Below are 25,834 nucleotides of genomic sequence, written 5' to 3' on the forward strand. Positions count from 1 at the left end.
ATGGGGAATGTACCAACTGTATTCCAAGCTTCTTCAGCCAATGCATTTAAACCTACTGCGTAGGTACTCCAGTTTTAGCTCCTCGCAGTGACAAAGACCTATCCTGCCACAGGGTGTTGCTGCAGATCCTTTTCACCCCCAGTTGTAGTTTAAATGTTCCAAAACAAAAGACAATCTGAACAGTCATGAGAATAAAGAAAAAAAAGGCACACACAGCTTCGTTTCACAGGAGGTTCAAGGAATTACGGGATGTTTAATTAGATCCAGAAGTGACTATTTACAGTTAAAAAGAAAACTGTCAGCTCACACGATTTCCACATTCAATTAAAAATGAACTTAGTTTTACACACAAAAACCAAGAAACAAACAAAAAAAACGTACACTTTCATGGTCCCATTCTTGTAGCATTTAATCATAAACTGATATTCTGTACTTAAAAAAATAGCAACCTATAATACCTTTATAATTAAAGTTTCATTTTCAAACGAAAGGAAGACAAGATATACAGAAGCATCAGTTAAACCTATATGAACCTGTACACAGCATAAAGAACCCTGTAAGCTACTGGCCAGACAACAATACAAGATAAAACACTTCTGTAGTTCCAAAAAGGCTTCAGCCAAAATGACTCCCTGTTGACCGTTTATACATTTTCTGTGTTTTTTTGATAAATCCCTGATCTACGCTCACAGCAACATACATGTATCTCTTAGTATACACACCATCAGCACAACCTTATTCAAAATGGCTACAGAATGCATTGCATGTTCGTTCTTTAAAGGGAAGTACAAAAACTCATAAAAAAGTATAAATGAAGAGAGATCATCCAGATCCAATGGCACTGGATTTCGCGTTGGCTCATGCCGTGGGTTGCAGAAAAAACGGTATCCTAAAGTCCTTCAGGCATCGGTTGACATGGCACACATAAAATCACCAACGACCTCCTGACCTGCATCTTATCTCTGTAAGTAGACGGACGCTTAAATGGCCACCTCACATCACAACCACAAATGCAGGCAAAGCCAAGTTTTTAAAAATAATAATGATAATAAAACAAACAAAAACAAAAAAAGCCCAAATAAAAGCGGTCACTACTCATGTGATCAAAATTACAATATAAAATATCTTGTGCATTACAGAATATTTTTGCCATTAGATCTTTCCCAGTTTCATTCTACGGTATGATAGCATTCTGTACAGAGTTAATATAAAACACACTATCCCAGAGATGTCCAGTCCTAAAGCAGAGTATCCCAGTCTTCACCCTCCAGTCCACTCTCGATGCAGCAGTTTGCTTCTATTATCTATTATTACTGTGTATTTTAGGTCATCGTTATCACCATTTTTATTTTATGCTATTACATTAACAAGGTGAGTTAGCGTTTCCATATTACAGTAAAGATGAAAAAAAAAAAAAAGAAGGCAACACATAATGAGGCTCAAGATTGTAACTAGATCCGAGTCCCTGAGGGGTACCACACAGCAGCAGAGTGAGAGTACGCCCCGCACTGTCGGTCCTCTGCCACCTCTCCACTTCATTGGCACGTTGTTCCCCCTGTCGTCCGGGAGAAATACTGCATCTGGTCCTCACCCATCACCACCACCTCAGTTCAGCGAAAGCAATGTAGTGTGAAGGCGATGGAGGGCAAGCGACAAGCATTCTTCTTCTGCGTCAGTTCCCTGATAAACAGTTCAGAGCATTCAGGAAACGTAAAAAGCTGATCTTGTCTGCGTACGGAGCAGCTTCTTTTCACAGAGATCATTAAGTGCTTCATTACCCGAGAGCATGGACGTTAAGGCCGATGAAACCTGAAAAACAGAAATAACTCATGAGACATGAAAATACATTCATTATCCTTTGATAGCCTTCAAAACACACGGTTATTTCTTTCCTTATATCTCACTAACAACTTCCTCGCAGTTTATGGTTCACTACCTCCCCCCAATGACAGAGAAGTCATTAAATATCAATTAGGTTTAATGCATCCATATACAAGTTTAATAGTCCAACACTTCAAATTGGAGTCTCACAGAGGTTTAAGGAGCACATCTGTTGCATTTTTAGACAATTTACCCAATGTTATGGGCTTCAAACAGTTAAAGAAAAAATATATAGATATATGTTTATGTTTATGCATTTAGCAGATGCTTTTATCCAAAGCGACTTACATATGAAGATATAACATTACAGCTAACATCGAAGCTAACAATAAGCTACATATAAGGAAACAACAAGTCAGACTGTCAGAGGTGACAGTGCAGAGATAGAGTGCAGACATAGAGGGAGGTACAGGGTAAGTGCTGGGATAGATAGATATATATATTTAAGCTGGACATGGAGAGAAATGCCTCTTTGGTGGAATAACTCATTGTCAAATCAAAAAGGGAGAGAAAGTCGAATGAGGAAAACGATTTAAACAGCTAAATAGATCAAAGTGACTGTGAGCTGAAAGAAGGATTAAATGTATACCTTGTGTAAATTCTGCTTTCTTCATGAACCTCCATTTCAGTGCTCTTATAATCATTGAGCTCCTTCCGGATGGCTGCCTAGATGGATCAACACTCACAGTTAAAAGTGAAACTTCAAAGGAAAACATGTCAAACATCCCATCTAGAACTAATCTGATGTGAAACACAGTCCACTTCATGAGTATTTGTTGGAAGCCTTTTTTTTTTACATAAAGTAACGACAGCTCTCAAATTGGACTGAATACCTTGTCGGCAGGAGTCAGCTTGGTCCACGGCTTGTCTGCCCTCCTGTCATAGTCTTGGGCATCTGTGACTTCCACATACTCGTGGAAACGCAAGATTTTTCTCGCCTGTAGCTCTGCAACCGTGGGTCTTTGACTCAGCTACAACAAACGCAGAGTTTTATTTATTTATTTATTTTTTTTTTCAGTGAAAAATCCGGCAAATCCACAATATGACACTTGGGTGTTTGTTGTCGATGCTTCACCTTTCTGGTCAGCCGCCGCTTGATCTCTCGAACCTCGGCTTGTCTGTCAGCCTGATTTTTGGCTGAAGAAAGAACAAAGACGAGGGAAGAGCGACAGAGCTTAAATTAGACTTCGACATGAAAGCTCGGTTTGACGGCAGGAAAGGCAAAGAAAAAAAAAAAGGCAGTTTCCAAAATTAGATATCAAGTGTTATTGTTTCAAATAACCTTTTAAAATGCTATTTTTTCCCCCAAACAAGGTCTTTTTTTAACGAAAGATGAAATGGAAAGAAAGAGTTAATACTGACGCTGAAGGATGTTCCTTTGTTCGAGTTCTTCAGCAGTGGGTCTCTGGCTGAGTCGCCTAAATGCAAAAAACCCCCACAGTTTTTACAGTTTCACCACTATGTCAGGTAGGCAGCAAGTAGGACATAGATCCAAGCAACTATCAGTTCAATCAACTGAGAAAAAGACAAACGGATTTTACCGTGAGAGTGCGGTGCCGATCTGTGTGCGAATGGCCTCCCACTGCTCCCTGCTCTGCCAGGTGAGGCCCGTCTGTCCTGGAGGGTGATCGTCTCTGCTGCTCCTGTCCTGGGCGAAGCGGTCCCTGTCGGGGGCGCAGGGACGGCAGCTCAGCTTCAGAGCCAGCGTGTCCTTCCTCTTGACCCTGCTGGCCAGGGCACCTGGAAGAAAGTCAAGCCGAGAGAGAGAAACAAGATGCAGCGGGATGAGACGGAGCACCAGAGCACGGCGCCAAAGAAAACACACTGCAGGATATTTGAAATTATTTTTCCATTCAAAAGTGGCCGCGCTTACTCAGTGGGGGCTCATCCTCCTCATCCTCATCCTCATCCGAGTCTTCCTCTTTATGAATCACCGGACCGTCTGAGTCACTGTCCTCCCCGTGGATGTCACGCTCTTCCTCTTCATCATCATCATCTTCTTCCTCCTCCTCCTCCTCACTGCTATTTCCCCCTGGGATGACACAGATGCCAGCGTCACCAACCAGACACCGCCGACTCCGGGGCTCCAGCTCGGGCTGGGGGATCTCCCCGTCATACTCCTCCTCTTCCTCGTCATCTTCCTCCTCCGAGTAGTCATCTTCAGATCTAACGGAAAGGGGAATATAAGCAGACACATAAACATACTGAAGAGGCATTTGTTGTTATCTAACTCCTTAAAAAAACAAAACATTTTTAAACAAAATTTTTACAGTTTTAAACTAGTTTGATAAAAACAAAATGTATCAAAACATAACCACCCATCCTTTAAGAGTATTGTGCAAAAGGCTGTATAATCTGTCACAAGAGTGTTCTCTTTACTCTCATTATCATCTCATTTTCTGCAGATGTAACTACAGAAATGTGAAATTACATGTCCTTGCAACAGGCCACAAGTAGCCACAACACTCGTTTATTCCTGGAGTCGGGCGATTCATAGTTCAGTTGTAAGTGGCTTAACAAACAAACAAAAAAGCCACACATTCCACTGAAAATGTTCATGGACAAGGGCTGCACTGAAAATGTGTGAAAAAGCAGCCAAAGTCCAAAGAAAACCTTTGAAAGACCTTTAGAAAGCCAACTATTGCTCAAGACAGCTGTAGAAGACTGGCTCCTTGGAAGCAAAATATAAAGAAATGTGGAGCGGCTCAAGACTTTTGTAGAGAACCGTAGCTGTAACTGACTTTAATGGTAAGATTTTCTCCAGCGTTACTCAGGTCAGGCAAACTTTATAAATCTCAGAAGCTATTCATGGACACATGTGAAGCTGGATCCCTGCAGACCAAAAAGACCAAATATTTACACAGCTTTCCCCTTTGTCGTGCAACACGCTTTTGCTCACACTGATATGTGATTCAATCTCGATATAGTGGCTTGTTTTACAAGGTTTTTAAATAAAGCAGGAAACTCACAGTTTCAGCGGTTGGATGCTGACCGGCAGAGGCCGACCCCGATCTCCTTGGTACTCCGGTGGGGTCTCGAAAAGCAGAGTGTGCGCCCGCTGTACCCCGTCTGGATGCGGCTGAGCTGGGCCGGGACTGGACAGGGCTCGCTGGATCATGATGTGCAGGGGGACAGGGGCTGGGCGCTGTGGAGAGTCATTCGTCGGGCTCGGCGGGTCGAACAACATCGGTATTGGTTGGGGCAGTGGGTGGGGGTAGGAGTGCTGATGGTGAAGGTGGTGGGTGTGTATGTGCTGACGGGGTGGAGAGGGTGGTCTGTGAGTTGGCAGAGGTGGAGAAGGAGGAGGAGGGGGAAGCTGGAAGCCAACAGGGAGGCTGCTGTGCTCCTCCATAGAGACAGCGGAGGGGTTGATGGGATGGCTCGAAGAAGAAGAGTCCTCTGTGTTGCGTTTGGTGACTGGGGTGGTCCTCTTCGGAGGCATCGGAGGGGAGGGCTTGGCTGGAACAAGACTGGCACCTCCTGGGGCTTGGGTGAAGTCCCCTGAAAATGGGAGAAAAAAAAAAAAAATGAATCCCAATATTTCCAACAAAGCAGGAAAGCTGTAGCTTTTACAAGTGAGCGAGCGAATAGCAAGTGGGTTTTTTTTCCCGGTGCGGTTTGCCACTGAGACATGAGAGCACAAACATCAGTCATACATGTATGACTGAATACACATGAACAAATAATAGGATCACATGTCTGACTGAGCATTACTGCACACATACAGTAGGTTGGATCACATGACTGAGGCATAAATGCACACACTGCCCTCCCTGATAGAGCAGTGTGCAGCATGTGCCCCGAGTCACAGAGACAAAGAAGATGCGTACAGCCTACATGCTCTTCACAGCCAGATTGTAAACTTGTCATCAAAGCACGCATAATTAGCCTCATGTGGCGCAAAAGCTCCTACACAAAGAAGTCAAATGCACATTTTCTGCTTAACTGCATGCACATTTCTATATATGCTATATAGTCCTTAAAACCCTGCAGAACGGCTGTAAAGCAACACTGATGCTAAAAGCATAGCCGTGCTGCGAAGGCACAGTAAGAGAAGGTTCTGACAGAGTTACAACATGCAGTTTACTATACAGTGATGGAGTATGTCGTCCTTTCAACATTAATTCAAGCTCTTATCTTAGAATGCTTTTGCGCCCACCCCCCATTCATTCATGTCCACCCATCCGGAGCAGAAGCTGACTGGATTAGTGCTATTAAAAAGAGATGCATTGCAGTCCACAGCTGGAACTTGCTGAAGGCTCTCCCTCATTCTCATGTACAGCTTTGAAAACAGTCAACTGCACTCACACAGAGGTTCTCTCTCAAGCACACAAAGCCCGCTCATTATACGCATGCGGCTCCTTATATTACACATCCAGAAAAGCATTTGAGGCCAGTCAATATGTTAAAGGCAGCGTGGGAGAAACATGGTGGCAGCTGGAAAGGACGCGACACGATAACGCAGACTCTGAAGGAGGCATTCCAGACACTGGCACCCTGGTCAAAGAGATACCAGGAGCATCCTTTTACCTGAGCGCAGGCCTCCGGCCCGCCGGCACAGGTAGACAGGCAGGGAGAGGTAGACGTCATAGTCGCATTCTCTCTTCCAGCAGGACCAGTAGAGTGGAAGCTGAGCGTTTTCTCCCCCCTGCAGGGCGGAGACTAACAGGGAGGAGACGGAGGCCTTCAGCTGGAGTGTTTAATGAATGCAGCTACATCAATCTACTGTAGAAACTGTTCATTAGATAATCATAAAGATAGAGTGCACTAAACCAAGTGGTTATTTTAGTTCTACCCTATCAAAACAACATACATTCCCTTATTTATTTTCTTGATAAGAGTTAAAAAAAGAAGATTGTTTGCATCTTTATTTTTTATAAATCGGATGCTTGAATGCAAAAGGAAATGTGAAAGCATTCCGCTTGCTCTGTTTAAATATGACAAGCGTACCAGCACCTCCACAGCTCCACAAATCTGAGCCATCAAAACAAAAAAAAAGGTTGTCTAATTTTCTTGCTTTATCTTTAATAAATAAAAATAAAAAACAACAACCAGGCCTTTAGAACACAGATGGTTGGTTGCTTTGACTTCACTGACAGCCTCAGTAAACTGTCAACAAGAGCATCAAGGACCAGAGGTGCACACATTTATGAAGGGAACCAAATCACCAGATGTGCTGTTAAGATAAAACAAAAAAATCAAAGTAGACAGCTTTCCCCAGGTGGGAATATAAACAAGATCCCCGATGAGACTGATGCACGGTAAACAACAAGAACCGCTTCTGAAGCAGCGACCCACAGCCACAACAATAACCTGCTGGAAATGTTGCTGCTAAAGTAGTTCCGGCATAATAAGTAACTAGCTGGGGAGAAGCTGCTCAAGCTGTTCATGTAACATCATTACCAGGATGTCTGAATGTGTGTGTGTGCGTGTGTGCAGTGTCTCGTGTCCAAGACGTCTTTTCCATCAATTGAGCACCGACATGTAAATGTGCACATTTCCTGTGGGAACACTACAAAGAGATTTTGCTGTAAGTGTGTTCAAAGTGAGCAGACATTTGAGTCTTCATAGTGCACGTTTATGGCTGCTGGTGTAGGCTGCGGGGGAAGAAGTGTCTCCCCTGTATCATCTATTCAGCAGGACTTACCCAGCATGGCGGCATTGTTCCTGTTCACAGGTTTGGGTGGAGGCAGAGGGGGCTGCTTGGTTGTCTGAGAGGTGGAGGTCAGGGCGGTAGCTGTACTTTGCTGAGTGCTGGCACCCGCAGAAGACACGGACCGAACCGGTTTTGACGTCAAAGCCGATGGAGAGGAGTACTGGCTCGTGGGGTGGTTGGATGGCGTCCGAGACGGACCCTCGTTGCCAGGTTCAGGGGTGGAGCTCATGAGCCACTTTGGAGGCATGACCGAATGTTTAGGTGGCAGAGGCTCACGCAGCGTGTCCTGCAGGGCCTCTGAGTCGGGGGCAAAATGGCTGTCTGACTCTGAAAACAAAGTATCACAAGAATATGTGATCAAAGTTAAATACAAAGTTGCACTTTGTACTTTGGGAACATTCCTGTGGTTTTAAAAAAGTTTGCTTTATTATACAAGGCTGCGGTCAGGTTTCCATTCACTACTGAATGTAAACTATCTGAAGTGATATTTTTAAAAGCCACAAAAAAAGAAACGTGAATCGGACACTTTTCCATTGACGGGATTGTGTAGTTTCTCCAGCAGGTGGCGGTAAAGACTATGTTGTGAGTGGTTGTAATTAAGTTGAGGAAGCAAACCCTGAGGAGGTTAAAAAAAAAAAAATTAAAAACAACTGCGGTGAACATCCACAAGAGAAAAGCAGAGAAAGTTGTTTTAATCTCTGTGAATATTTGGTTCATTCATATCTGGGATCTGAATTTACTGAGTGCCGGTTCATTCAGAAACAACTTTGCCAGGCAAAAGTTGTCTTCATTCCTCATACTGCGCATCAAGTCTTCTTTCTAAGTAGGTAATACAGTGTGCAACTCTTTTCACGTTTTAATGAAAGTTTCGTTCCATTATTACCGTTTCCATTCAACTTTTCCTATTCACAAAGGCAAAAGGCTTTTTTTGCTAGTTGCGACAATATTTACAACGATTAATCACCAACTAAAAGTGCACTAACGGGGTGGTCGGGGGCGTAGTGGGTTAAGCAGCCGCCCCATGTACAGAGGCTATAGTCCTCGCTGCAGCTGGCCCCGGTTCGAGTCCCGCACCGGACGGCCCTTTGCTGCATGTCTTCCCCCTCTCTCTGCCCCCTGCTTCCTGTCTCTCTCCAACTGTCCTATCCATTAAAGGCATAAAAAGCCCCAAAAAATATATATATAAAAAAAAAAAAGTGCACTAACGCGACAGACAGAGGCAGGAACAGATGCACTTTCATCTACAATCAAGAAGATATTCATTCATGCTACCTTGTAAAACACCTCTCTGCACTGCTATAAATGTTACAGCTCAGCTCTGAGCAGAGCCATCCTCTGCTGTTCCACCACTCGAAGCGCTCACTTGTTTGAGAATTGCATTATCTAGGGATCAGCTGTGAGGATAAACAGAGTAGGCGGCTGCAATTACCACCAAACCCCCCCACCCCATCCCCATCCCGCACCCCTGAGCGGCCCCCGTGCTCCTGCTGCTCCCACGCCATTCCTCGGAACTCCAGCTCTGAAGTTCAGGGATGTTTATTTACAGATGGACCTTTATCACAGTGACGTCATGCGGCAAATGAGGAAATAATCCAGAGGAAAGCAGGAAGTGAGAATGGAGCACAGAGAGGTGAGAGAGAAAGAAAAGGAGGACAGAAAGCAGGAGACGTGATATAAGTAGAAAGAGAGTGGGAGAGAAAGCAGCATCTGAGAGAGGAAAAAACAAGGTGAGATGGAATTTGGCAGCACAAAGATTTCTCAGTTCTAATGGCCGTTCATTTGTCATTTCATGATGATGCTTTACAACTACTATCCGAGTCGTTCAGAGTACTTCTCGTCTCACTGACACACAGTCAAGTACAGACTTAAGTTAAAAAATAAGTGCAGGTGTCAGATGATGAGTGAGTTATAACTGCACAAAGTGAAGTTTTAAGCGGCACAATTATTTTTCAATCTATATTTTTCAGAGCAATCTATTAGTTGAGGCTCTAAACAATTATCACCGAGCTGACAGTGTGAGCTTTGAGGGGCAATAAATGGGTGTAGTGATCGTGACACATTAATTAGAAGACGAGAAGAGAGGACGAGCTATTCCCTCATGCTCCTGAATAAGAAGCGTAGCTGGAGCAGGACTCCTGGGAGCCGACAGGAGCCTGTCTATATCTGGGAATGAGATATAGAAGAATGAGGGAGAAAAATACACACAGACTGAAAAATCACCTGCAGTCCTCAAACATGTACGAGGTCAACACTGAAGATGTGCTATTTATCTTTGACTTTCTCGCAGAGCCTCACCTCTGCGGGCTCTTCCCTCCTCTGCGGAAGCGTGTCGAGGAAGCGTGGGCTTCCAGTCCGCTTCTGCAGGCCGACTCCTCCTGCCGTCTTCTGATGGGGCCTTCTGCAGCCCGGGCCTCCTCGCTCCGTCCTCAGGGTGGAGTCTGCCACCACGTCTGCCCTCCTCCATCTGGCCGTGGAACTGGCCCTGCCAGGCCAGGTTAGATTTCCACTCACCCTCCCCATGTGCACGTCCCCCCATCCCTCCGCTTCTCCGCCCGTCTTCGTGCAGCCCTGTGCCCCTGGAGCCCAAAGCTCCACGGCGGTCCAGGTCCGAGGGAGAGCGCCCCTTGCGGTCATCTGACTGGGTGAGCCACGCAGGGTTCATCCTAAAGTCTGACTCTGAGGGGAGTGTGCCGTGGTTGCAGGGGCTCCTTCCACTGCTGATGACTCCTCCTCCTCCTCCTCCGAGCGGAAGAGTGTGGCCATTCTTCACGTAGGACTGTTTCACATTCTGTGCATCTCCGTCTGAAAGTGTCACCCAAAAAAAATTTAAATAAAAACAAGTTATAGGTTAAAACACAACTCATAAACGAAAGGAACTGATCCAGCAATCTAGAGAAAATAAGGGAGGTAAGATCTAGTACGCACCCTGATTCTAAACTGCTAAATTATTCAAAATGTTATTATGTACTGATGGTGTCTTGAAATACAAAATAAGTGATCATTAGGCCATCGATTCATTAAATTACCAAACATTTGCTCTTTCCAGCTTCTCAAATGTCATAATTTCATCTTCTAAATGGTTTGCATTTAAAATTGTATTATTTTTTATTATTATTTTAAGGACTACAATTGGAAGAAAAAGGAAGATGCCATCAGCTGTAGCTCCACAGACAAGTGAGGTGCGTTAGCGTGATGAAGGAGCAGCTGTACGTTTAATAAATGGGCTTCCGCAACAGCGGAGCCAGCAGAAAGCCTGTACACACCCCTCCCGAAGCCATTTCGCTGCTGGGCATGATTCGTTCTACTTTTCCTCAGCCCTGGAGAGTGCCGTGTTATTTTAAAGAGATATTGCATTACTATGAAAAACAGCAAGTAAATGTGCCTTCTTTTAACATGTCTCAGACACCTGCTGGATGTTGTCGCTGCCATTGCGCGCTGATGACCTAACTGTAGAGTCTGTATGTGGGTGTGACCGCCTCAGGGCCGCTGCTGTCAGAAACAGGCACTGCTGTGCAAAGACATCAGATGGATCACAGAACTCTTACCGCTGTCTGGGACCTCCTTCAGCACGCCCTGCTCTATGAGCTCCTGCCGCGTGCGCCTGGTCGACATCTTTCTCTCCAACTCTGGCGTCAACAAAAACAGAACTTGCGCTTAGTTGTTTGTCATCTCTGCGACGAAATAAAAACGCAGTGACTTCACGGAGATGTTTTCACTTACAGGCCCTGAAAATATTAGAAGCGCTAAAGTGGATGGTAACGTTTTGGGCAGAAACAAAGACAGTGAGGAATTCTGAAAAAAGAATGAATATAGCTGATAAAGGAGGGGAGGTTCCCGCTCACACTACAAACACAATGAGTGTACAACACAAACCTTCGGAAGTTTCCTTGAACCTCTCGCTGCTTTTCTTCTTCCTCCACTTCCAGGGTTTGAAGATCTTGCCAAGGGTAGAAAACTTGCCTTTTCGCTTCGGGGGAGGGGTGCTGTCCCCCGTGCTGCCCCCCTCTCCCACCATTGTGCTGTGGTGCTGCTCAGTTTCATCATCTAAAAGCAAGAACAGTAATTTGCCATCAGTCCAACAGTTTTACGGCATTAGATTCGTTCTTTCATTAGATTATTTGCAACTTAAAAACACGACACCGGGACCTGGAACAGAAGAGCATAGCTCCATTAGCAGGCGTCACATTCTCAGCAGGTTTCTATACCAACTGAGCTCTGCTAGCTTTGTAAAAGCTGCCTGGTACATTAAGACTGGTATTATCTTTAGCTGCTTGTTCTCACGGACTGAGTGTGCTTTGGTAGGGTGATGCTGAGAGCTCACGGACTCCTCCACACAGCCACAGTTAACAGCAGAGGTCTGACGCTGGCATTTAGCCAGGGTTTCTCAGTGTCAAGTGCTCACATTCCTTAGCTGGATGGAGACTAGTGCCTTATCAGCCTTTCAGCCGTCTCTGTTGAGAAGAGGGGCACAGTAGGATGCAGTTGGAAGTAGCAGAAAAAGGCTGTCAGTCAGGATACATATACACGGCTAACAGCCAGGAAGTGAGGCCTTTTTAACGAACGCTGATCATTACGAGATGCCACTGAGGCTTGAAGTACTCCATTAAATGGCATTCTGCAGCAACGGCTAAATATCCTGGGACGCTTGATTGACAGGCCGATTGACAGAGTGCTGAGCTTGGAGAGAGTTTCGAACATTAGCTCTCTGTACAGGCTGCAGCTGCTGTATTCAGCAGACATAATATTTGCCACTGGAACGAGAACAGCGTCTGATTTAAAACATCCAGACTCAGGCACACACAGGATGTCTTGGCGTCAGCAGTGCCTTGCAGTCTGATTCCCACAACAATATGCTCTCACACAATACTGATGAAGTTTACTTAGCAGGCCAATAAAAAACACAGGAGCACAATAACGATGAGATTATTTTTCTTAGAAAATGACTCCTCGTTTTCACTCCCACACAGCAAGTCGGGGTTAGCCAGGACCCCTGGGGCTGGCAGGGTTTCGGTGTCTTGCGAGGGGACATTTAAGCATGGCTGCTGACACAGGATTCGAGCCCATTTTTATAGCTGAAGGACTCTTTAACCGCTACTCCACACTGCTGGCGGGGTAAAATTTTAACTGAACGCTTACACGGTGTTTAGTTTAGAGGCCTGACTGACTGTACAACCAGAATTCTCCTTATTCATTCCCAAATGCCAGTTCAAAAACTCATTTTATGACAAGTCCTTCAACAAACAGATACTAATCTACCTGGAAGAGGGTTGTTAAGAGTCCAGCTTCCATAGTGGCGGGACCTGAAACAGCATGCCATGGGGAAGCAGGGAGCATTCAGCAAACTTCAACTTTCCTGCTTTTATCCCAGGGGGTCAAATCACAGAGGAAGGAAATCCAGATGACCGAGTTCGAAAGAGAGAAACTTCCAAGAAGATCCGGGTTCGAGGAGACAAGTCCGCACCATGAAAATCCAGCTTATTTTAGCGAGGTGGAAATCTGAGGATTCAGACCTGAATAACATCCAGATTAAGCATTGCTTAAGGCAGCTTCTCTGTGATCTAGAACTGAGGTTCTCAAACACAGCAGATTGCTCTGTCAGAAACGATACAGTGGCTCAGCTGAGCCAGTGAAGCAGAGTAAGAGCTGGCGGTGCCAGGCCTGGAGACACACACACACACACAGCAATGCGGAGATGACGATCAGACGAGTCAGCCCATGCAGCAGGCATCCATTTGAGAGGGATGCCTGATCCTATCCTTAGAATACTTGAATGTTAGCAAAAGAAGCCTGATCATGAAATGTGTCAATCCGGCCTCATGAAAAAAAAAAAAGTACAGGATGTTAAATCATCACTTTCAAGAAGCTGTCGATCCACTCAAAATTATTCCTGACAGTTACAGAGAAAAACATTCAGGCATGTCATTGTCTCTTCGCTAGTGAGAAGAGGTCTGGTGTGTGGTGGCACTACAGCTGTGTGTTTGGGAATGGGAGCACAAAAAAAAAGAGCTACAAAGGGAGAAAAAGTACAGACGTTATATGGGGGGGGGGGGGGGGAACTGGAAACGCAGTCACACAATCAGGGTGGAGTGCAACTTCCTCCCTAAAACAAAGACAGCCTCTTCCCCTCATACTCAATAACACAGTCCACCGTGAGGATCACAGAAACACGGGACTAAAAGGTGCGGCGACACCGGTTAAACTAGCAAACCATGATATGAAGCTTTTCCTCATTCATAACAAGGCCAAAAACAGAATTCCACTCTGTGATCAGAAGCTCTGCTGGGATAAGGCATACCAGTCAGGAAACTAGGAGGTGTGTCATTGTACGAGTGTTCCCTCTGACATAGCCATGTCCTCCTGAAGCCACACCTACAACTCTCTCTAACCCTCTAACCTCATGACTCATTCAGTCACACGAGCCTTGCTCAAGTGAGCTTTTGGACCCCTGACTTTAGAAAGTCTGCAAGCAAAGGCATCATCATCACTTACATATGAGCTCTTGTACACCTAGCTGACGATCGGAATCATCTCGAGCACCTGGGAACATCTGCCTCTGTTGTCTTTTCAGGCCTGTGAAGCACGTCCCGACTGGAAGTTGGACGTAGTCTTTGCAATGAATCAAGTGTCTTTTTTGCCTCCCCCCCACCAACTTGGTGTATAAGAGGACTAAGATACCAGCCTCCACTTGAACAGCTCTCCAACAGTTGGGAAATACCTCTAACCTCATTAGAACCCTCGAGCTTGCCAGGGCAGATTATTAAATTTAATCTACTTAATTGAGCACAGTGGTTATAATCGCTGTGACTGTTTCTTGGCCCGTGTCCCCCCCCTAAATCATTCATCATTTAGCAGTAACAGCGAGTCAAACAAATACCATTAGAGTACGGTGTTTCATTTCGTAATATACTTCTCTGCTCTACTAATTCATTACTCGCTTCTTTGGTGAACCCAAATATAACCTTTAATAACCTCTGGGATTCAAAATTATGCAAAACAACAATGCTGATCTAATTTAACTGAGAAAACAATTTCACAGGACAGGCATGAGTGTGTAAAAAACAAAGTTAAGATTCATCCACGTGATCCAAGTGATTTAACATTCCTTGTGGTCGTGAAAGTGAAGGAGGGGAGGAGAAAGAGAGCAGACTGTGCAAAGTTGATTGCACAATCTCCAGCTCTCCTCTCTCGTAGATGCTTTAGGTCTTGAAACGCTGTCAAATATTTGGATAGTTTTAAGCTGTGCATGTTGGGCATGAAGGAAAAGCCCAAATATGTTAAGCACACCAGGTCTGCTTAAGTGAGTCCAGAAACTCACCGCCATTGTTGTGCTGTTGTGGGTCCTCAGCTGGGATCGCTACACGAAGGCTCTGTCCCATGATCCAGCCCCTGAGGGGCCCCTACCTGTCCTGCACCCAGAAATATGTGCACCTCACTGAACAGCGCAGTTGCTGTTCCTGCTGCCCTCCTTTAAAAAAAAGCTCCCAGAGTTCTCAGATCTTTTCTTCTTTTCCGTCTTTCTCTCGTGAAAGAGAGAAAGACCCCGCCGTCCCTCCCTCTCACAATCTCCTTAAGACCATCCCTCTCTCGCTCCAGGAGCTGGACTCCTTTCTCCCCCTCACTCAGTGACACTCCCTCCTTGGCTCACAGCACCGGTCAGCATTCACTGAAGGATGCCTACCATTCCTGGGAGAAAGACGAGTTATGTTTTCAATTTGATGTGTGCTGCGGTGCGGATCCAGTAATACATGTGTAATGTAAAGAATGTAGTGAATCAAAAAAAAGAAAGAAAAAAAAGAAAGAAAAAGAAAGAAATGCAGAGAAATAATCAACTTGAAACTGCCACACTCAGACCACGATCTCTGTCCATAAAACAGGCAGAGTGTAAAAGAGTCTGTATGTGTGCCTTCCTGGAGCAGAGATGACAGAGTGTGGCGAAGATAGCAACTGTATGAGCATTCCTAAATTAGAAATGCATCTGACCTGACATGCAAAAACCCTCAATTTGTCTGGGTGTGACTGATGGAGGAGGCAGAAACGCAGGAATTTCAGTCAATGCCCTCATTGAGGGGAGACGATGACTTACTGTGTCCCATTGGTTTTAGCAGGACACACAAATCCCAGCAGTATGAGTATACCCAATATCTTTCCAATAGCTTTTGTTTCTGCAATTACTCAGAACTATGGGAGGGTGTTTGTCATGCTGCTCAACACTCCTTACGTCTCTGGACACCTTTTTCATACACATCTCCAAATCTCTTATCGCTATTTCAACAGACCTGGAGGCATTAGCATGACTTTGAAACACACTTGCTCAGAAGAGCCTTCCTGTTAAGGGGGCTTGAATATAGAGAAGCAAAAGAAGCAAGAAAAAGACACCGCTTTCTAAACTAGAATAAAGAAACGAGTGCGAACGGACCCCTTGAATTAGCGCTCTAATTTGTTTTGAGGTTTGAGTGTCTTCAGAAAACCTTGTCCAACTGTGCCTCAGAGGAGTCCAGTGCACCGAGCTGTGTCATTATGCCTGGATAGATCAGAGTTTTCAGAGCGTTTGGCTGCACCTCGAGCTGCTTCTAAAGATGGAGAGCGAGTGTGTTCGGCAGCGTTCCTTTTCTCTCCCCGTGCCCCACATACAGCCTCCACACCGGGCAGGCTTCCAAAGAGAACTGAGCCAATCCACATGAGCCCAGAACCTGTTGGCCTGACCTGGATAGCAGACTGGGACAGGCGACTTCAGCAGGCGGGCAGACTGAGTCAGGTACGGACATATGTACAAATATTTACCAATATGTGCTACATGGGGTGAGTGTGAAACATGCCAGAAAGGACAGCGCTCTAAAGCTCTGTGCTCTTTGCTGAGAAGGTTAAGTGCGTGGTCTTAGAAAACCACTGAGTGTCGCACTAGAGCAGCAGATTCCAACTCCCAAAATAAACTGAGCCAAAACCAAAAGTGAAGCTTAGCCCTAAAAAGATAGCTCATAGGTCCTTGCGTCTATGTATAACACAACTCAGATGGTGTCCCTCTCCTTGTGAAAGTCTTTATAATCAAAGAATGGGCATTATTTGGAGAAGGGAAAGCTAGAAATTGGCTTGAAATTTGAAGCTCAAAATATTGTAAATTGGAACTTAGCACGCTGGGTGCGTTTCCGGCTGGTAGTGCCGCTCCCTGTTTTTGAAATCCATCATGTTCTGCAGGGATGTCATGTTTGAAAAACAGCGAGAACGAGGGAAGAGTGCTAACAATCTGTGGACCCCATCGAAACCCAAGAAGGGAAAAATCTTTGCAAATGTTACAAAAACAATCAACATCCTTGAAAAGTAAAGCAAATAATCTGAAATCACGGAACCACATTTGTGCATTAAATGTAAAATGACATTCATGAGATGAATTAATATGAGCTTCAGTTGCTACAATCCAGGTTTCACCTCTGTTAATCTCTAACTTCTTACATTAAATATTTAAGACTTGTTCTGGTGTAAAATATCTGCCCCTGGTCTTCTTTACATTAAAAAAGCACCATTACAGCAATCAAATGAGTAAAGGCAACAAAAGACCCTAACAACAACAACAAAAAAAGATACATCAAAAGAATAAATCAGATTTTAGAGGGGCTTCAAAGTGGGATGCCATTTTCACAAATCAGCTACGGCTTATCGGTAAAAAAAAATGTAAAAGATGTAACCCACTGCTGTTCCTCTTTGGTAATTCACACGTCAGCCAGAAAGCGGATCAGCCCCACATCAGCGTGTGCTTACAAACATCAAGCCACAATCGCAGAATCAGCCGAGGGGCGACAGCGCTGCAGGTTAGTGGGGGGAGTTTTGCAATGTCGGTTTGCTCTTACACACAAAGTCCGTTTAGCCTCTGTTGCCATTTCCCTTGCCGGTTCAGAGGCAATCAACTTTGACCCCCTCTGTACTTTCAAACATGACACTGATGCACAATGAAGGCGCATCAGTCTCAGCTGAGGACAGATGTTTCAGTAAAGTTATAAACTATTTGAGTTCAATTTATGCTGTAGATTTTTTATTTATTTATTAGGTAGAGTTTTATATTTTAAAGACAGTTAGGTAAATAACCTATCTTATACATAAAGAGGAATATTCTGTAATTCTTTCTCAATTGGATTCTATTTGTACAAGCACCAAAGTCCTGACCAGGATCACCTAGATTTTGAGTGACAGTAAAAAGAACAAGGCCATCTAACTTGGTGCAAATTTGAACAAAAATTGCTGCTGGTGAATCAACACAGGGCTCATTACCTGCTCATTGTATGACACAGCAATGGATTTTTACACAGTTTGAGGATGTGCAGATCAATTAGGCACTGATCATCATCATCAGGTTGTAATCAGTTCGACTGGTAGCCTCTTTAAGGCCCCACCCGATTTTTGTAAAGAAGAACGGACTCCACCCCAACTCCTAAGAGAGTAACGTCACATTATTCTTGCACAAGGCATGCTTCATATCCAGGTCTTTGCACACATGTGATCAAAGCGTCAAAATAAGACACTTCATGGCAGTCCCTACATGCGTGTGTAAGACCCATCAAAATGTTACGAAAAACATCAAAAACAGCTTAAGAGTTAAACAGAGAAGCTGAAACAACGTCGTTACGAGTTCACTCACTCCTTTCAGTGATATCACCTCGTTGCACAGCAGTGCCAAACAGACATATACGCACATTTTTATATAAAGCATTTTATTAAAAACACTTACTTCCATTACTTTTAGTAAGAGTTGAATGAATTATACCAGTTAATACCAGGCTCACAGAATAACTGAGGCATAAAGTCAACTGAGGCAATTAAATATTTCATCGCAGTTACATGTTACGATATTAACAACTGTCTTCTAAAATGTCTCGACTGGAGTTGATGACAACTAATTAGTGAGTGTCAAATAGAAGTCTCCCAACAAGTGTAGATTTGTCCAAAACCAGAGATGGCCAGCCTCAAAATCTGAAAGGTCAGGCAAAAATATCATCCAAACAGAATCTGGCAAAGTGACCAGGATGTGAGAAACTGTGCTTCTGATGGCAGAGAAGCTTGTTGTGAAAATGCTGCCATTTTAAAGGTAGAGGAGTAATAATTGTTATCATAAAAAAATATTCAAAAAGGGCTGAAAATGATCAACTGTAATAACTTTTTTTTAAAGATTTACCTCATTACACATGACAACAGAATCGATTTGGCTTTTCCCAACAGTAAAACGAAGGCAGCTATGGGTTAAGTCGTGTCTCTAGGAGAGAGAGAATGACGCATCTTACGCTGAAATAAACACTTGTTGGTCATCTTAATTCCAATCCATATTATGCAGTGTACTTGGGAATAGTTACATGAATCACAGGATGGGAAGAGGGCAGATGACAGAAAATGATGGAAGGCACGGTGTCAAACTAGTTCCTCTACACAAAATTAACATTTTGTGGGAAAGACTTTCATTTTGAAACGCTCCAGAGATTGTTGAGCTCATCTATAGATGTTGAACCTTTTGGGAAGGTTAGTGTTTATAAAAGGGGGAACAGGTTTTCAATTGTGAATCAACAACCGCCAGCGCACAATATCAACTTCCTTTTCCCCGCACAGTTGCTATGGTTATCAGATGGGGAAGGGTCAGTGTTTCCACATGAGTGTATGAAAGCAGTAAACACAGGGGGATAAAATCAACTCACTCTCATATTCTGAAAGATAAAACTTGGAAAAAAAAACATAAATGTGAATTTGGCACAATGCTGATTAACAGAATCTGACTCTCACGCGGAGAAATATGCAAACCAGGGAAAGCCCTGAGAAACCAATCTTTGGGAGGGGAAGCTGATTCTCAGCCATGTCGAGAGGATGTATGGCTCTAGTCCCGAGTGGCTCATAAAATGTGGAGACACTAGACAAACCCCATAAACACAGTGGATGCACAGCGAGATGAGAGGATCTACGGCTTTCTCCACTGCACTTAACAAACCACAACGAGTCACTCGGTACTCACCGCGATTTTCCATTACAGAGTTCGAGGCACGCCAATCACAGGTTCCTGAAAAACACAAGATTGAGTATCATTCCCAGTTTAAGATTTGAGCCCAAACCGTGTAGTTATCTTCTTCCTCCTTAAATGTCTGGTATCAGAAATCCAAAGCATTCGGCACCGTTCAACTTCAATAAACCCACTGATCAAAATCAAATCACACCCACAACCAAAAACAGTATTGAGTCCCTTCCCTCTGGTTAAATTACAGTCTAATTATTATGTATAGATGTCTTTATTAGAACTAGTCTTTAAATATTTCAGCACCACTTTTAGAAAAGACAAAAAAAACAAAAAACAAAACTGAGTTCTAAACTTCGTTTTTTCCTTTTTGATGAGACAAAATGGGGTTGTTTGACCCTGCGATTTACTTTAGAAGAATAAACTAATAAAAAGACTTACAGTAGAGAAAGTCATGGGTGGGTGGGTGGGTGGTGGTGGGGTGTTTGAGGTCCTCAGCAGGTCGTATTTCTCAAGTCTCCTGCATGCTGATGATGACAGCTCCACCCATCTTCACCCCACTGACAGGAGGAAAACAAAAAAGATCACATCACAGTTAGTCATAAACACAAAAATACAGCCCAGTTGGGGTAAAATGAAAAAGTTTACAAGGCATCACTGGTTCCTGGTCAAACCGCTGTTTGACCACAATGTTCGACCTGAGAATAAAGGCGGCGCAACCTTGTTCCCAAAATGTTTGGACAGCGGATAATCTAAGCAAAAAAAGAATGACTAACATTTCAAATCCAGTTCACAGTTTGCAAGCTCAGACCGAAAACTGTTGGTGAACCACGACACTTTCATCCTTGCCAGGTCAGATCGATTCGCAAAGTTGTTTACATTCCCCTTAACGTGCATCAAACAGCTCAAATTGACCTCAGCCAAGCACATTTTTAGAATTTTTTTTTACATTCTGCCATTCAGCTTTCCTTATTCAAAACAATCTAAACGCATGGTGATGTCAACCAGAAATTAAACACAACAAGAATCAGCAACGTAAAGCGGGGGTCTTTGTGTGTTACATTAGTGGAGGGAGAGCAGTGTCCGGACATAAACTCAGACTTCTGGTTCCTGCTCTATTCACATGTAATTAAACACTGGATGCTTCATAACTTCAGACAAACTCTTAAATGTACCTGAAGTGGGTGACTTATGTACAATGGAAAAAAAATATTTGTCCGTCGATCAAAGCAAATACTAAACAAGTAACATCAGCGTGGGGTATCAGAAATATTCCCTGCTCACGGGCTCCACCCTAATCCAAGCTGCTCCAGCGTACTGCATCTCAATCCAAATGGTGGTTGTCTCGTTCAGCTCTGGCAACCCAGTCAATGCTGGCTGACTTTAAACACGTCGCTACCAATAAACTTGAAATGAAAATAATAATGAGTTGCGGGGTTAGACAGAATGGGATCGATACAGCCTTTCAAAATCTTTGCAAGAAGATAGCTGAAATGTTCTGGAAAATGTTCTGGAGTCCACCCAGACCAAAACTCTTACCGAGGGTGAATTCCTTCAGTGTTTCTCCCAACATTACCGCTGAATTTCACTGCTACACATCCTGCTGGTGAGTCCAGTGTTGCTCCATATCTTCTTACATTTGAGTGAGTTACTGGTCTAACCAAACTGCAGCCTCACTGCCTTGTGGGATAATGTTATTTCACATACCAAGATAGGACAAATGACTTCTTCGACTGAGTCCGGCCCGGTGGCTCTTTGACGAGACTCTTAATCTAATCACTGATCAATGTCTGACCATGAAGTGAAGCTCCATCTCCATCAGGAGCGCCTGTTATCCCGCAGAAGAAAAACCAAACTGGCAAACTCTAAAACTGTCCCCATCTATAGACATTTATTCTGGATGTTTCGGCATCCCTCTCTATTCCTCTTTCGAGGCAATATAACGGCAAGATCAAAGGTGAACTTCCCTATCAAAAGAAGAAGTTAGGCTGGCGATACTGAGACATCAAACAGGCATGTGCGATTGCCTGAAATGACAAAGTGCTGTGATACAAAGTATTGTAGCTGTCATAGCTGTACGAACAAAATGGAGAAGTGCCTTGACACTGTTGGGACGAGGCAGATGCATTCATGGATCGAGATGGATTTTTTTTGTTTTGTTTTTACACTCCCGTCCAGTGCCCGCCACGGCTTTGGCTGTATGACTCAAAATAATCGAGCAGAGTTGTGAATGTTCCACAGAAAGAGAAAATATCTCTGCAGCCTGAGAGTAAAGGCAGTGAGGGGGTAGAACTACAAAAAGGCTTTTTTTGTAGACTTTTCTGACAATTCAGACTCGTATCATACACATACAAACAGAAAAGACTTTAAAGAAGCAAGCAGAGAGATTCTATGATTAAACATTACTCGGCTTTACTTGCTTTTCTCTGTCACGCTCACAGCCAGTAACAGAATGTGCCCATGAAAAAAGGATGTTGATGTCCTAGTTCCCTTTTGAGTCGTTAACCCTATCCCTGCCCTCTGTTATGAGGAGCAGATCAATATGAAAGTCGTGACGCTGCCCAAACTGACCGGGACCTCTGTCACTGAGTCTTCTCCATCATAACCGGCACATTCTCAGAGGACTCCGAAAGCCACCGCAAGTTTGTCTTTAGGGTCGGGGCACACAGATCGAAGTGGACGTGACGCACACAACCGGTCCATGACACCAACTCCCAATTAGAGCCTAATTATTCCGACAGAGCAGAGAAATGAGCCAACCTCGCCTCGTAAATCACCATTTGCGCTACGCTCGACGACAACTCTATAAAACCGGGATGAAGCACCTTGTTTGAAAACTTACATCACCATCCTTCACGTGGATGACACAAGCCGGGATTTTCTCCTCTTCCAAGCTTCCACAAATGCCCTGATGAGGAGCAGGAGGCACCGACTCAGGTAAAGTAGCCGTTTCAGACCGCTGAGAGGTCCTGACTGTGTAATCTTCTGCGGAGAGCACACACCCTCCCTGGCGCGTTCTACTAGCTCTGATTCAATTACGAAGGGAGCGGAAATGGCAGCAGCTGGCTGGGTTATGCCATCTTTAAATAGCAGATTGCTTCTCACTCCGGGGCTCGGGTTTTGGGCGCAAAAAAGCTGCCAAATCAGTGGAAGATGCTCATTAACTCCACACTTGATGACCTATGTCAACTTCCTGACATGAGACCTTCTCACAAACAATAAAAAAAAAAAAGAAGAAGGTACATAACCAATTAAATACCCGTTAGTAACTGTGACAGGAGGACTGAGCCGAAGCATACTTACAGGCCCAGCCAACGACAGGCATCAGTGATACGTTTGTGGACCATATAAAGAGTCCACTAGGTCAGAGCTGCAGTCCTTATCTGCAGAATGTGTGCGAGCTCTGAAACGGATGGACGAGGGCGTCTGTTCCAAATCCGGGCTGGGTGAGCGTCACCACTGAGCCTGCCCCAGAAAAGCACCACTCACCACAGGGACCAGTGGCCCACTTTTACAAGGAGCCCAAAATGCTCCTCGCCTTTGCTAAACTTTTCCTCCTCAGTGTCCCTCCAACTTGTGTGTTGACTGCACTGCAGGGGAGCAGAATGTAACTCGTCACCATATAACGCCAAGCTGAGGTCAACCGATCACGCGCAGCCAACGTTAACATGGTACACGTGTGTGACTTTACGTTCTTTGGGCCTGAAGCCAGGCTGTCCATCTCGGCCTGTGGCTGCTGGCTAAGGAGGGTGGGGGTGGATCGGAGACATTTAGCAGAGTGCAACGAAGGAATCTCAAGCACAGGTCGGCCTCATCTGTGGTCTAACTGAATCAATCAGGCCCAGGTGACAGCTTAACCATCATGGTTGCCTCTTAATGGCCCATTAAAGAGAGGACTTCCAATGGGAAGTGGGATGAGCAGCAACGCAAAGCAGCATTTTTTTTTCTTTCTTTCTTTTCTTGGAAGAGCAAATTAAGTTCAGGAGCTATTAAGCTACAGTCAGATGAAACCAGAGGAAATGCTGCCTGGTGCACAGGAGAGGAGGCACCTGACCAGACCAGTAGCATGGCCCCAAGAGGTCTCATGTCATATGTGATAAATATGTGATATGTATGTGATATACGTCTATCAGTTTCACACTGGAATTAATTCAGTAACAGAGAGGCACACAATAAAAACGCAATTATCAACGCACACCTACACACTATTTCTAGGTTTTCTTAGAAGTGTGCTCACCTGCTCGTGCACTCGGGTTTGTAACATGAACAATGTACTGTATGGTCCTCACAGCTATATCTTGTCCTTGAAGGGAAAAAAGAAAAAGCTCTGCTGGGTTCACAGCAGACTGCGAGAAATTAATATCGACACAGCCTTTCCAGACTGCAAATTCTCGATTACACTACAATATTAAGAGTCACAGAAGCGCAGCTTTCGATGTAAAGATGATGGACCAAGTGCATCTCGTCTTCCATCTTTGCCCTAACGATCTCCTAATCAGAAGGGAAGGGAGCGCAGATTTTTTAATTGTATCCCCGAGCTTACACAAATGTTTGACCGTTTTTTACTTCCTGAGGCAAAGCACACATTACCTTGGAGGCTGGCACGGTCTACCGCGGGGAAAGCGACAAATTGAACCGCTGTAACTCCCGGAGGAACGAGGAGAGGGACACGGAGCCGCGTTTGCTTCCAGGCTTCCAGCACCGATCCTTCCTCGCGCTCCCCGTCCGCGAGCGGATCTCGCGCCGGTGGACTGAAGATGCTGCTGAGCGAGCTCGAGACCAGAGTGAAGCCCACCAAAACGAGTCCCGACGTTTCCGGTCAAACACTTCAAAACAAAAGGACTGTCAGCGAAAGCACTCCGCGACGTTTTGTACAAAACACCAAATGAACCCGTCATACAGACAGATAAGCTACATAGAAACTTAGGCTATAGTTCTTCCAAATATTTCAAACGTGGGCTGTTTACAAAAGCACGAACACAACCCCCGATGTACGCAGCAATATAACTGTAACCACGTCTGAGGGCGCTTACTTTATAAGTTCAAAAGGCAACTGAAATTAGAGCGAAACGAATTTTTTAAACATTTTTTTTCAGTCAGTACAGGGAGACTCTACAGGAGAGGCATTTTCAGAGGCCTAAAGAAATTCTAACATGACAAGATGATGATGATGATGATGCCACACACAGCATCTACATCCTGCTGATCACACGCATCCTTTGTTGAGCATGGACGCCTGAGCAGCGCATCAGTGAAAATGGAGTTTCAGGTGGTGAAACGGCGGAACCGATTCCAGCGGGGACGCGAGCGGGGAAACAATGGCTCTGTCTTTGGCACCCGGTGGTCTGCAGCAGACCAACTCATTTCTGCGCGGCATCCCACTGCAAACGCGCATTTCACTCCCGACATCGGCTTGTTTCGTTTCGGCCAAGTTGCAGCGCAACTTGCAGGTTATTGTCTGCGGAGAACTCTTCAAACCAAAAACAAACCTCACCCAGCTCATTTGCTCCTCCAGGGCCAGCGCTCGTTCATCCCTCCTGACTCACTCCCCTCCTCCGCCGCCTCCTCCTTTGAAATCAGTTACAACCGGTACAAAAATAGCCGCCCAGTCATTTCCTCGCTTCACACTTTCCCCCTTCTTCCAGCACCCGGTCCAAACATTTTTACGCACTTACCGGAAACCATCCCGAGCCGGGCATCTCGGTAGTGGTAGTTCTCAGTGGGAGCCGGAGCCCCAAACACGACCCCACTTTGTGTTGTGAAGACTGCAGTACCCACCAGGCACTGCAGTGCATTGATCTGGGGAGGGGGTGAAGGAGCAGCATGCCGTTATGTTGTCCAGCTTCTCAGTGTGTGGGGAAAGAATAAATAACCTATAAACTCTTTCTCCCCTGTACGTTACGAATTAAACATTTAGACCCCTACATGCAACTTTATCGTGCTCACACCTTTAGTTGGCCAATGCCGCTTTATAAGCTGTGATAATGTAACAAAAAGTACAGTTGATATCTATCACTCAAAGTCGATATAGGAATGTGACGTCTTTTATGACTGCACTCTGAGAATATCATCTTATCAATAATTCCACTTCCTCATTTAATCTCAACACACAACCAGTTTATCTTAAGTGTAAATTAACTATCAATGATATGAAAGTGAAGCACTGTTAAATTTTTTCAGACCACAAACTGCAAGTGTGAAATCATTTATGTTCTCATCTCTTTTTATCCGGCAGGTTTTCGCTCTACAGTTTGAAAATTATTCATGTGAGATTGTGTGTGTGTATATGTAATTGTCAGTTTCCAATCCTTTTACTT

At 44.6% G+C, this 25,834-nt stretch overlaps 1 protein-coding gene across 13 annotated transcripts; it reads right to left on the reverse strand.

Moving 5' to 3' along the window:
• Positions 1 to 221: 221 nt before the first annotated feature.
• phactr4b (phosphatase and actin regulator 4b) lies at positions 222 to 25,167 on the reverse strand. Of its 13 annotated transcripts, none has more exons than XM_075465204.1 (17): positions 25,012 to 25,167; positions 23,755 to 23,820; positions 19,959 to 20,077; positions 19,521 to 19,565; positions 11,411 to 11,581; positions 11,083 to 11,163; positions 9,833 to 10,339; positions 7,529 to 7,864; positions 6,412 to 6,543; positions 4,851 to 5,382; positions 3,755 to 4,047; positions 3,423 to 3,621; positions 3,244 to 3,299; positions 2,957 to 3,018; positions 2,715 to 2,852; positions 2,471 to 2,547; positions 222 to 1,809 (listed from the first exon to the last, which is right to left on the reverse strand). In XM_075465204.1, the coding sequence occupies exons 4-17, from the start codon at positions 19,531 to 19,533 to the stop codon at positions 1,794 to 1,796; spliced, it is 2,613 nt and encodes an 870-aa protein (XP_075321319.1). In that variant the 5' UTR covers positions 19,534 to 19,565; positions 19,959 to 20,077; positions 23,755 to 23,820; positions 25,012 to 25,167; the 3' UTR covers positions 222 to 1,793. The 13 variants fall into 13 exon arrangements, with proteins under 13 accessions (XP_075321319.1, XP_075321318.1, XP_075321317.1 ...); XM_075465203.1 differs by lacking the exon at positions 25,012 to 25,167 and adding an exon at positions 24,108 to 24,368; XM_075465202.1 differs by lacking the exon at positions 25,012 to 25,167 and adding an exon at positions 24,108 to 24,368 and having other exon boundaries at positions 23,755 to 23,844.
• Positions 25,168 to 25,834: the final 667 nt, after the last annotated feature.

The sequence above is a fragment of the Odontesthes bonariensis genome, chromosome 5 (genome assembly GCF_027942865.1).
Source record: "Odontesthes bonariensis isolate fOdoBon6 chromosome 5, fOdoBon6.hap1, whole genome shotgun sequence".
Classification (NCBI taxonomy): Eukaryota; Metazoa; Chordata; class Actinopteri; order Atheriniformes; family Atherinopsidae; genus Odontesthes; species Odontesthes bonariensis.